Below are 12,809 nucleotides of genomic sequence, written 5' to 3' on the forward strand. Positions count from 1 at the left end.
AGTGTGTATGTATGTGTTCATATATTCATAATTGGGGCTCACACGTGCACACACACACACACACACACACACACACACACACGCTGTGGGGCCCACAGTCTCCGCTCCATTATGTGCAGCACACCATTCGTTTACATTTCCTGAACAACAACAAACCCACCAGTGGGGGCAGCCTGAGGACAGAGAGCTAGATCGTGTCCTCACTGGAATGCACCGTTTTCACACTTAGAGGCTGTCGCGGCCTGGCTGCAACCAATGTGCTCCCCCGCCAACTTCTGGTGTGGCCTCCTGCTCCCGTAGGCTCCCTTGGCTCTGGAAAAGCAGGCACTTCCACGTGTGTGGAGTGTGCAGGCACATCAGCTGAGGCACAGCAGTCCAGTGCTGCTGACCTCAGCTGCTGTGATCAACTCTCCCTGCACCTTGCACTGACGCTTCAAAACATTCTCTTTGCATGTCTTTTTGCGGGAGCACAAGGTGTCTGCCACAGACTTGGGACCCAGCACATATTCTTAATGAATAAGAAAATATCTTCATTTAGAACACATTTACTTTTGCTGTAGGAACAGTTTCAGGAGATGGCCTGGTTCCTCATTTCCTAGTATAGTCCCAGAATCGTCTCCAGGGCAAAGCAGGCAGCTGCTCCTGCTGACAGCAAGGGAGAAAAGACCAGCAAGCAGGGCTGCTGCCATCACCTCCACATGTGCCAGGGAGTCCACTGTGCCCCTCTCCACTTTTCCTGTCAGGTGAGATTTTGGCCTCACCACCTATAGTCAGGTGACCTCAGAGAAGTTAATTAATAGTAAAGCCTCAGTTTCCTTGTCTGAAAAATGTGGATGGGAACGGGGTGCCCCTCCCCAGGCTGTACATGTTACATAACGTGCTCAGCTCCTGTCTGCACACAGGACCGAGCCACGACATGTGACACTTATTATTATTCATAAGGTTTTGAATACAACCCATCATTTTATTTCCTGTTTGAATGACTCCAAGTTTCCAAATGAAGCTCCCCTGCCAGGCTCCCTACAAACCATTCACCACAGCAAAGCCAGGAAGTGCTGCAAGGCCCAAACTGGTTCATCCACCCCAGCGACCATGCCATCCCCCCATCCCCCACCCCAAGCCTCCTGCAGCCTGGCAAACAGCCCATGGCCTTCTCCAGGAGCCCTCCCCAGGGAGCCCTTCCCACAGGCCCTGTCCTGCTCCCCAACAGCATGACCCGCAGTTTCCCCACTCATCTGACTCTCCAGAGAACACTGCCCTTTTCCAGAGAGCTAGTTCCAGAAATAATTGGCGGCCATATTATTTGGCTCAGAAAAACCCAGCCTGTCAGGTTGGGGACACTCAGCCAACAACTACAGTACTGATTAGTTCTGAGTGGAGGAGACTCAGTGTGCATCCTTCCTGATTTGGCAGATTCCCCGGAGTTTGCCTATTAAAAAAGAGAGGGAGTCAGATCAAGATCCCCATTGAGCGCCTGGGCAGACCCTCCCAGTGAAGAGCACGGGATGTGATGTGTTTCCCACTGGAGGGCAAGCCCGTGACGCCACCAGCTCTGTAAGCATTTGTACAATGGATGAATCAACCCATTAGGGCTTTTAATTTTGGGGGGTGGAATGTTTAAAAGGCTACCATCCTCTGAAATAAGATGACCACTGTCTTTCTAGCTATAAGACCTAAGCCCTGGCTTGTTTCCACCACCTGGTAAGATGCTCACAACCTGCCCAAAAGTTTATTCCAAAGGCAACTGAGTAATTTAGGGATTCAATGACAATTGGTAATTTTTTGAATGCCACAGTCTATGCAAGCACTGGCTGCAGACAGGCGTGTGTGGGGGTGCCAGGCCCTAGCCTGACGCTCATTCTGCACGTGCAGGGCTATGTTTCTGAGGCTGCTCTTCCACAGAAATCCTAATGGCCTGTTCTCATCACATGGCAGGGTAAGGAGCGCGAGGTCTGAGAAAGATGCGACGTTTGTCTCTATTAGTGAGACCAGTATTAAAGATTAAGCCAAAGACACATTCTTCTCTTCTCAATAAACAAAAACAAAAACAAAAAACCAAAAAACAAATATACTGGAAAACTGGCCTAAAAGGGAATTAGCATTTCTGAAATGTTTACCTGGATTATTATTAGAAAAGTGGGTTCTGAGACCTTTAAAATGATTTAACATGGTACTATTTGTGGTCTATTAATATGCTTTACCTGGTTTCTAATATTCTTTATAAGGGTCCGTGCTTTGTAAGATTCTCTTATTTGTAAAATACAAAAGAAAGATCCAGAATGTGGTCTAAATCTTAGTGGATCAAGAAAAATCTTAACAGGAAATGACATACATAGTTGTTGATACCCAAACTACACTTTCATTTCAGACATGAACTGAATACAGGACAAATTCACATAGAAGGGAAAAGGAAAATTTTTCACTGGACAAGATGGAGATAGCACGTATCTTCAGAAGTACTTCAAAGAGTCTCAAAACTAGGAATTATATTTAATTAAAAAAGTAAATTTGGGCCTTAAAGAGCATTTGGGGGAGATGGTACACAGGGAAATGGAGATGGAGGGTCTGCACACCTAAAGGGGCAATGGTAGCTTCTCACAACCTCAAAACAGCACCCATGAGGGCCTCCCTGGTGGTGCATGGGGTTAAGATGCAACCTATGAAGCTACCCGCAGCCACTGCACCATGAGTTTGATCCCCGGCCAGGGAGCTGACCCACATGGTGCAGCAGACCTCTCCTGTCTCCCTGCTGCTCCCCTCAAAAGTGTATTTCAGTCAATCTGCCTGTCCTGCTCCCCACTCTGTCTCTGGTAAATCCTCTTACCATCCCCCACACCTCTGGCCTGTACCCCAGTTCTTGTACGCATAAATAAATCTTAAAAAAAAAACAAAACAAAACAGCCCCCATGAGAAAACCATGCCCAGTGCATAGCATGTCACAAAAACCATCCAGTTCAATGCCAAAGAGAGGACGAAGCCAGATCAGGGAATTCAGGAAATTAAATGGGAAGGAATTTTAACACTGATCTTGGCCTACAGTTGCACAGCCTTATCCTAGTCAAGCAACACAGCAAATTCCACAATGCAAGACACTAAATCCTGCTGGAAAAAACAGAGGTAGGTTCTGGGTCACCCTTGTGAAAGAGGAGGCAGGCGGGAGGGAGGGAGGGGGGGAGGGAGGGAGGGAGCATGATGTCTAGGAGGGAGCATGATGTCTAGGAGCGAGCTGAGCCCAGACCAGCCTCCTGGCCTGCAGAGCTGTCAGGACGCAGACCCCACACCAAGGTCCCAGGGGCCCCAAAGACAAGCCTGGTCTCCTCTGGTGCAAACACGTACTCTTGGCATTTGTTAACATTTATGAATAACTGCCTGGTGTTTTCAAGCCAGTTCAGTGAAAGCTGCGTCCCCACGTGTGAAAGGAGGTGGCACCACCTCCCAGGTCTCCCACTTCCAGCGGCTCCTCTTCACAGATAGGTGTCTGATGCCCACTGGAAAGAACAAGATTTTTAGAAGATATTCTTGCATGTGTCCACGTCTTTGGGGTTTATTTGCTTCCTTGTCCCCCACAGGGACTGCTGAGGGAGACACAGGGAGGAGCCTCGAGTTGGGCAGTGCCAAGTGCAGGCTCACTGCCTTCCTGCCACCAAGGGGCTCCAGAACCCCCCAGCTCCTGGAAGCACCCATCCCTGGGTGGGGAAGTCCTCTGGTGGGAGCAAAACGCCTGGCTACTCCTCAAACAAATCTGAGTCCAGCGGCACACGGCCACTCCTGTGTCAAGGTACAGATGACCGTCTGTCTGTCTTTCACATTTGCCACAAGAAACAAGAAAATGGGTTTTCAGGTTTTCAACCAGGTCTCACCAGAGCAGTTCACGCTGATGCTCATGCTTATGACTTGCATGGGCCTTTGCAATTTATCACTTTCAACTCCAAAGTCGCATTTGAGCCAGGAAACAAACCCACAGGACACTCTGATCCTTTTTATATGAGGAAGGAGAGTGTTAACTGTCCCAGGTCACAAAACTAGTTAATAGTAAAGCTTGCACCTAAATTGAGATCTGGTTCCAGAGACTCTGTAGGTTAAAATGAGAAACAGCATGGAAACTAGGAGGCACCAGAGCTGAAAGGGAACAAGCCCTCAGAGAGCATTGATGGGAGAATCCACTGCTCACCTGGCCACGGGCCTGAGCGCTGCTCCTGGTGGGGGTGGGAGGTGCCCCAGGACAGGCAGACTCCATTCATTTTTGTTCACTAAACAATCATGGATGCAAGGACCTTCTGGCTGCCAGGCTGTTGGGGACCTGAGAGGTCATTAAAGACAGACAAGGGAAGCCCATGGCCAGGTGAGGGGGGGTGTGGGTCTCAACAGTGATGGAGGGAAAGTTTACAGGCAGGACCAGAAGAGAGGCTGGGGCAGCACCGAAGGGCCTGGTCACCAAGTAGATCAGGGCAGCCCTCCTCCGAAGGCAGAGCTTTTGTGAAGGGAATGACCCCATCTAAGCGGTTGTCTGGAGGACCTTCCTGCATGCAGCACAGAGAGGGGACTGAGACGGAGGGCGGGATGGGGGGCCGGTGGCGTTATCCAGTGGCCTGGACACATGGGAGGGGATATGCGAAGAGATCCCTGGGGAGTGGGCAGACGTGATGGCTACAGACTCGAGATCCTGGCGTGGGGACGTGGGCAGGCAACTGGCTTTCACTGAGAACAGGCCCAGAAGGCCCAGGAGAAGGCAGGTTGCCATAAATAAGTGTAAGCCAGACACAAAGCTGAAGTTACCTAAGATCCAGATGTTCTGAAATGTTTTCACTGAAGTATAATGAGCCAATTACAAATGAGTGTTAACTAATAAAAGCAAGCTTTAATCGGCAATTCAAAAGAAATTATTGCATATAACAAAAGTAACCAAACTGTGCTTTTTTTAAAGTGGTGTAAAATTTCTACTGGTGATTCCTCACTGAACATAAACTGACTTGCATCATACGTAGTGCTTATTTTCCCAGCTCTCTGGTGAACGGATCCTAACGGAGTCTTAACACGAACTTAACCCGAAGCCCTTATGTCAGTCCTAGGCCACCATTTCCTTGCTGACTGGCTGGCGAGGGCTTGCTCCACAATCCAGCCCAGAGGCAGAGTTCTGAGGCCAAAGAAATTAGAAACAGCTTTCTAGATATTCTCTCTTGTACATAACCTCCCATTTGAGTTTATTTTCATCTGTCACAGATTATAAAAAAGGATCCTCAATTAAGAGCAGAGACTAAATTAATTGCATCTGGGGGTGGGGGCGGACCGGGCACGAGGGCCGGAGCCCTGGCTCTGGGGCAGGCAGCAACCACCAGCACCGGGTGGGGCTTCTCCCTCACACCGGCCTCAAGCCGGAAGGCAGCTTTGCTTTGTGTTCAGTGTGCCCTCATGTCAGTGATAGGAGCACCTCCCAGGTAAAGGAAATTAGAAAGGTCAATTAAGAGAACATTTTCTGAAACCAGGGCATCCTGTGACACAGATTGACTGTTATCCTAAAACTGAGGCTCTAATAGCAAGAGGAACAAAATAGTTTCTGGAGTTTGCAGAAATAGAAGAAAAAATTCAGTGCTACTTCCAACTCCTTAACAATTATCTTGGTGGTCCTCCTTCATTTCTAAACTTACGTGTTAATTTGTTCTTGACAACTGAAGAGTTAGATCATTTAAGATACTCAGAATTATTTTGAAAAGTTTGAAACTGACTTTTGGTGTAAATATCACTATGAAGGCAAGGAGCAGCATGTAGAAATTTTCTTTTCTTTTTTTTTTTTTTTTTTTTACTATTTCCAGCTTAATATTCCTGGGTTACAAAGAATGGCGGGGGAGAGGGGAGGCCTCTGGATAATTCATTTAATGACAAGCTGTATAAGATCTTGAGCTTGGACTGACATCATGTCTGAAGGGGGTAGGCATACATCTGGGAAGCAGAACAGGGAGTTTTTCACCTGCTGCAAGATCAAAATGTCTACAGAATTTTTATTTTCTGTGTCTACAGTATTTTATTCTATGTGATAGCAAACGGCTAATAATGGTAAAAGTGAAATAAAATGGTCATTATGATAAGTGTTCTTAATTTAAGAATAAGAAATATTTCATTTGCTTGTTCTGGGCTTTGAACAGATTTGAAACTTCTGAGTGGGCCAGGGCTGGATTATTTTCTGTCGTCCTGCTCAATCTTCATTATAGCACAGGGCGCAGAGCATGGCCTCAGCTCAGCCCTGACTCTCAAGAGCTCAGTCCAACTTGTAGGAAGACACTGGATTGATTTTAAAAGATCTCTTTTCTTATCCTTGACATTAAAAAGTGAGAGAAAGATTTGCCGTAAGTAAACAGAATGTGGCTAGAAATGTGATGAGGAATTCTACTGAGACTTTAAAGACTCTAAAACACTAGTAAAGAGTAGGAGTTAAGTTATCCCAAGGCAACTCACATTTGGGGTTGATAACAGAAGAAAAAGTTTAAGAATAATGAAGACATTCTAATCAATCTACAAAAATACGTAAATTAGAAACCTCATACTATTGCAGTATAGAAATTCTGATTCACCTTTTTGTGGCAGCACACAAAGGAACATCTAAACGCCACCTCAATTGCAGTGTAATTTTTCTGGATAATGGCATTATTCACAATGATAAAAATGTGGCAACAGGCAAATATCACAGTGAGGACCATTCTCCTCCTCTGACACACAACTGTCATGAAGCCTGGGCCTGGCTGCGTTAAATACTCAGGTCTGGCTGCATAATACACTCAAGATCTGTAAGACAGCAAGATGTCGTTAATTTCTCCTTGTCCTGCAACTCTTAAAGAGTAAACACACGACAAGCCTGGGTTGCCTAATCCGGGGACCGAGAGGCAATAAAGGCCGACTCTCAGGTGGCTATGCTTTAAAGGGGAGGAGGGATCTCTGAAAGTCATCAGGTAGTAGATGAGAATGAGGGTATCATTCAGTAATTCTGGAAGATTTCACCCAGGACATCTCTGTGCAGATCTGACCGCCACGGACGGTGCCGCGGAACTGTCTCCAGCAGCAGAAGCCACTTCCCACAACAGCACAGTCCTGGCAGCGTCTGCCGACGCCGTCCAAATCCAAAAGGGAAAGTTCTTAGTGGATCTGCTTTCAGCACATCTCAAGGACTAATTAAATCCTCATTACCACCTTCTAATTATTCAAATACCGTGGGATTACACGAAGGAAGTCCCTACTGGCACACTAGATGAAAAGGGTTAAATAACCTCTGTTGATTTTGCGAATCCAGATCTAGTGCAGACCTTCAGAAAACCACCAGCATTAACGTGAATATTTAAGTAGACACCACTGTGAAAATTAAAAGGAAATTCAATTAAAAGGTTTAAAAAAATTAACTCTGACCTCTCTACATCTGTCCAAATAAATAAGCCTTCTTAAAACATTTTCACCTAATTGCTAATCCAATAAATGAGAAGGGCATTTGCTAGTTTCATTAAGCTTACCATTTTATAGGGGTTAAAAATGCAATCATTTTAATATTAATACGATTACACTTATCTGTCTACTCAGATGACTGTTCCATATCCCCTTCAAGCCCTCCTGGAAACAGTGCAACCCTTTTCCTATTGCTCTGTCCAAATTTTAAGACATATATGTTAAAGATGAAGAAATATGAATAATCTAATAGAAACAGCTATAATTTTCTTGAAAAGTTTATTTATTCTGGTATTTTAAGATTACCTTAACTGTTCCTACAAAGCCTTATGCTACTTGGTTTTTTGGTGAGGTGTTTTAATAGCAATTATATTGTTGTTATATGAGGTCTACAGAGAAAGGATTTGATTTAAAATAAAAACCAATAGCAAATATGTTACAGAATATTCAACTATAGTTTTGACCTTTTTCTTTTAAACTTTTGTCCGTAACAAAGGAGTTACAACTAAAGAAACTGAAGTAATTTTCTTAATTTAGTAAGAAGTTCCAGCACCACAGTACATGCGGAGCACTAAATCAAGCTTTATGCTGAAAAGGTGGAGACAAGACTACACAAGAATGAAGAGGCCAGTGAGGCTCTATAGCATCCCCATGTTTGTTCCCACCGTGCCACATTCCCATGGACTTGCATAAAGACTTTTCACAGATGGGAAATACAAAACCATAAAGCAGTTATTTCTACCTACGTACGGTGTGGGTAAGGGACTTGTGGCTGACGTCCTTTGACAAACTCGACAGCAGTCCACCAGATCACAGGGTAATTGCAGAGGGCCATGGTGAGGGGTGACGAGGGCCAGTCATGGGCAGCACATGGCTCTGCACGCAGCCGGGAGGGGAGGTAGGATGGCCTTGCAGCTGCCCGCCTCCGGTTTCAGGACAGCCTCAGGGCTGCAAAATTCTCTGAAGCAGTCTATGCAGTTTATTAGCTAAGGTTCTTCCTGAGTGGGGAGACAAGGACAGGTGGAAGGCACGGCAGCAGAGCAAGAGTTCGGCTTCTTGGTGCCTGGAGAGCACTGGCTCAGGGTGGTGTCAGTACTGTGCACCCACTAAAGCCTGGGGGAGCACCCAGAGCATGCCCCCACCAAAGACAGGGAGGCTGCGTCTCTTGCTCTGTGCAGGTGGCTCTGGGCAAGTGTGTTTCAAGATTCTTTGCTACTAAAGGCAATTGATTTCCTGTGCATATATTACAGAACATATGTATGATTATGGACTCATCCTCTCTTATCTTTAATCTCACATATTTTAACAAAATAAGTAGAAATGGGGCCTCCCTGGCGGCGCAGCGGTTGAGCGCTGGGTTGCGAAGCTGCCCGCAGCCTCTGCAGCGCTGGTTCTATCCCCGGCCACCAGGCGAGGGTCCCACATGGTGCGCAGACCTCTCCTGCCGCCCGCTGCTCCCCTCAGCAGTGTACTTCGGTCCTTCTGCCTGCTCTGCTCTGGCTCTGGTTAATTCGCTCACCCTCCCACGCCTCTGACTCTACCCAGTGCTTGTATAAATAAATAAATAAATCTTAAAAAAAAAAAAAAAAAAAAAAAAACAAAATAAGTAGAAATGGAACTGCTCCACTTGGTTATTTTAGCATTCAGCAGGGCAGAGGACATTGGTCTATCAGAGTCCATGACTGCTAAGAGTACATTCTTAAATAAGATGCTAACTCATCAATATATATATTTTTTTCTCTGTTTCTTTCATGACTTCTCTAAATAAGAGGGGAGGCATATCAACTATAAAGGTATAAACAAAGTTAAATTGCTTCTAATACATGGGAGTCAACACTTGGGAATTTTCTAGCAAGTGCTTTCTTAGTTCCATTTTGCACTGTATACACTGTTGGCAAACATCAAATCATGATAAAACAAATGAGAAAATGCTTTTATTACTATATCAAAGCATTAAGATGACTGCATCATTTGCCATTAAAACACCTGAGCAAATCAATGTCACCAGGAGCTCACATTTCCTATTAGATTTTAACAAATGACAAAGCCAATAAAAAAAAAAATCCTTGCTGGGCCTCCCCAGTGGCCTAGGAGTTCAGTCTCAGCACTATCACACTCTCATCACTATGGCCTGAGTTCGATCCCCGGCCAGGGAGCTGACCCACATGGTGCAGCAGACCTCTCCTTTCTCCCTGCTGCTCCCCTCAGCAGTGTATTTCAGTAGATCCGCCTGTTCTGCTCCCCACTCTGTCTCTGGTGAATCCTCTCACTCCCTGCACCTCTGGCCTACACTCCAGTTCTTCCAAGAAAAAAAAAAAAGAAAAATTCCTGCTACCCATTTTTAGAGATTTAGCTCATGAATGGCAAAGTGTCACCTACACTCATTTTCCTTCTCAGGGAGCTGTCCTGACACTCACAGGCCCACGAGGGACACACACCTTGTCTCCAGCATGGTCGTTCAGAGACCACTAGGTCTCTGAATTTAACGCCCGCATAAATTCAGACTTAGCAAATTAAAATTTATAGTTGCTATTTGAAGGGAATGATCATTCTAACCACCCAGACTGTTATGTACCATGATCAGTTCCACGCTGTGTGTAACAGAATCAGAGAAGAAAACCCTGAAGGTCTGTCACAAAGTGATACAGAAGAGCACCCTTATTGGGTTCTGAACTGTACTCATTTCAGTTAAAAGTTTAATTTAATGGCGTTTCCTCATCTTGTCCTTCACATTTGATTTTCTTTGTTTCCAATTTCTTAAACATAGTCATCAGAAGGGGCTGGGGGAGATGTTGCTGGGGCCCCAGGAGGGCCCACCCATTTCTGGCTCTGAGTAATTGCGTAGGCCCTCTAATCTCACGTGCTTATAAACTGGGGGGGAACTTAAACATCAGGCAGTGGTGAGGGAAGTAACAATGACCTTCATCTGACATCTGCATCTGGCCTGAGGAGGAGAATTTGCAGGATAACTTCTTTCAACCTCTTTTCTCCACTTCGCTGACCCAGGGATACAGCATAAATACACCCGTGACTAAGGAGCAGGTGTCAGGGGAGCACCCCTGCATGGCCCGGCTGGCTCCCTCTGAACCCCCAGTCTCCAGCCCATCAGATCCACGGGCATGAGCAGGAACCAGTGGCTCAGAGGATGTGAGGCCCACATGACACAGGAGGCCACAGGGGAGTTCAGAGGAACAAGAGCACACACCGCACAATGACTAAGATCATCAGGGTTGTTCCAGACAATGGTTCTGAAAGGACGGCCCTGCACAAATAACGTCTCAACACCTGGGGCTCGTCAGAAATGCTGATTTTACATGCCCCACCCACCTCAGACCTGCTGAATCAGAAATCTGTTTGAATAAGTTTTCCAGGTAATTCTCTGTACCCCAAAGTTTGAAAACCATTAACTAGCCCGTTATTAAAACACATAGTATCTTGATAAGGAAATTAAAACACTAATTATACCTTAAATTATCATCAAGGACTTGAATATGTGAAGGCATTAGGATATGAAAATTGTTTCATCCCCACTGAACATTCACTTCAACACAAAAGATGTGTAGATAAAGCTAATCCGTCCTTTTGTTGGTGTTTACTTTCTAAATAATGTGCTGTGAGAGTTTAACATGCTAAATAACTCAAACTTCATAATTCCATTTAGGAGAGAATCAAGACCTCAACAATTCATATAGAAATAATAACCACCTGAGGGGTCAGGAACTTAAAATCAGCTGCCACGCTGCCAGTGTTCATCTTCTGGGCGAGATGCAGGGAGGGTGGCACCTTCTGTGGGGCAGGTGGCAGCAAGTCTGACTCACAGGCAGAGCGGGGAGGGACCTGGCGTGGTGGCAGATGGTGAGCAGGCTTGTAAGCCCCGGTCTACACTAATCTGGATGGAAATCGCCACCACCACCCACAGAAGTGGCTTAATTATTGAAGGGGAGGAAGAAGACAGAGGCAAGCAATGAAGGCCGATGGCCTCCGCCAGGGCAGTAACCGGTGCGGTCAATACATAATACTGGGCTAAAGGCCAAAGCATCCGCAGATGCAGGGCAGCCTGAAAGTCAAGGGCTGCAGGAAAAACCCGCACTCCTTTTCTGGCTCAGGCACTAATTAGCTTCTGAGAACGAGGACATTATATCTGACCTAAACGGGCCTCTGTGCTTTTATTGTAAATTGAGGTGACTGGACTCTATGATCCTTGAGGACTGCCGCAGTCCCAAGATTCTAGTTTTCTAATACGATGTTTTATCATGTGTTGAAAACTTTTCTATTAAACGTCATGGCCACAAGTCAATGATCAACCGCAAAAGACACCCACAATCTAGCACCCACTTCCTTAGGACCACTGTCCAAAAGGAATCATGAACAGTCATTCCACAGCAACTCTCAGACTGTCCTCATGGGTAAGCCATGCTTCAGGGCGCCACGTGGGCGCTACACTCTTTGGGTCTTAATCGTCATCCAATCTGTGAGAAAACATCCTTCTTTTCCATATTTGTTGTTACATGTAAGTTCTTGTTTCTTTCATCTGATGAGGAAACATAATATTCTTTAAAAAATGATTTATAAGGAGACGCAAATTTCACGGAAGCCTTACATACTGGAAACACAAAGGTAGAAAATAGATAGGAGCTGGAGACTAACCTCTTTCCTGTGGCATTGGAGACTGGCTCAAGGCAGGATGGGAACTGGATTCTGACTGGCTCCCAGGTGGCTGAGGAGGCATCTGACTGCCTGTAAGACACAGGAGGGGAGGTGGGGCGGGGGACCCTTTGCGTTATTACTGCGATTGTGTAAAACCAAGACAGCGACATTGACTTAATCTTTATGAATCACAAAAGGTGCAGCCCCACATAGAAAAGACACAGTTCAAAATTGTGGTATTTCACCCTTTTTGGTAAAACGAAGAAACATGCATAGGTGTGTTCAGCAAAAGGCCTGGGGGAAGAGCGCAGTGTTTTACTGAGTTCCCAAGCTCACCTGTAGGTGGAGTCTCCTGACATGCACGTCAGTGCAGCGACAGGAAATGCAAGGCGAGTGAAGGAAACTCAGTCCTCCTGAGTTTGTACTAGTCCCTGTGCGGGCAGCATGTAGGGTGTCCAACAAGTTTTTATCGGTCATTTCACTCAATATAGCAACATCAACCCATTTCTTCAAAACCTCTATAATTGTTCAATCAGAGATTTAACACAAACTTTGGAGAAAATTATTGCATTATTATAAAAATTATTAAAAATGTATATTATTATAAAAGAAGGAAAAAATTCTGCATCTCTTCTGATCTTAGGCAGCTCTCTGATCTCCATTCAATGCTTGCTCAGTTTGCCTTTTCAAACTATAACATAAGCTCCTTGAGACAGGAATCAAGTCTTTCACGATCT

At 45.5% G+C, this 12,809-nt stretch overlaps 1 protein-coding gene across 1 annotated transcript in view; it reads right to left on the reverse strand.

Annotated features, from left to right (window-relative positions):
• ARID1B (AT-rich interaction domain 1B) overlaps positions 1-12,809 on the reverse strand; it is a 362,313-nt gene that overhangs the window by 74,267 nt on the left and 275,237 nt on the right. The window contains 1 exon segment of the mRNA XM_037520620.2: positions 12,073-12,162. Within this exon segment, the coding sequence (XP_037376517.2) occupies positions 12,073-12,162 (90 nt within the window).

This window comes from Talpa occidentalis, unplaced genomic scaffold (genome assembly GCF_014898055.3).
Source record: "Talpa occidentalis isolate TD23 unplaced genomic scaffold, MPIMG_talOcc4v2.1 talOcc4.2, whole genome shotgun sequence".
Taxonomy (NCBI): domain Eukaryota; kingdom Metazoa; phylum Chordata; class Mammalia; order Eulipotyphla; family Talpidae; genus Talpa; species Talpa occidentalis.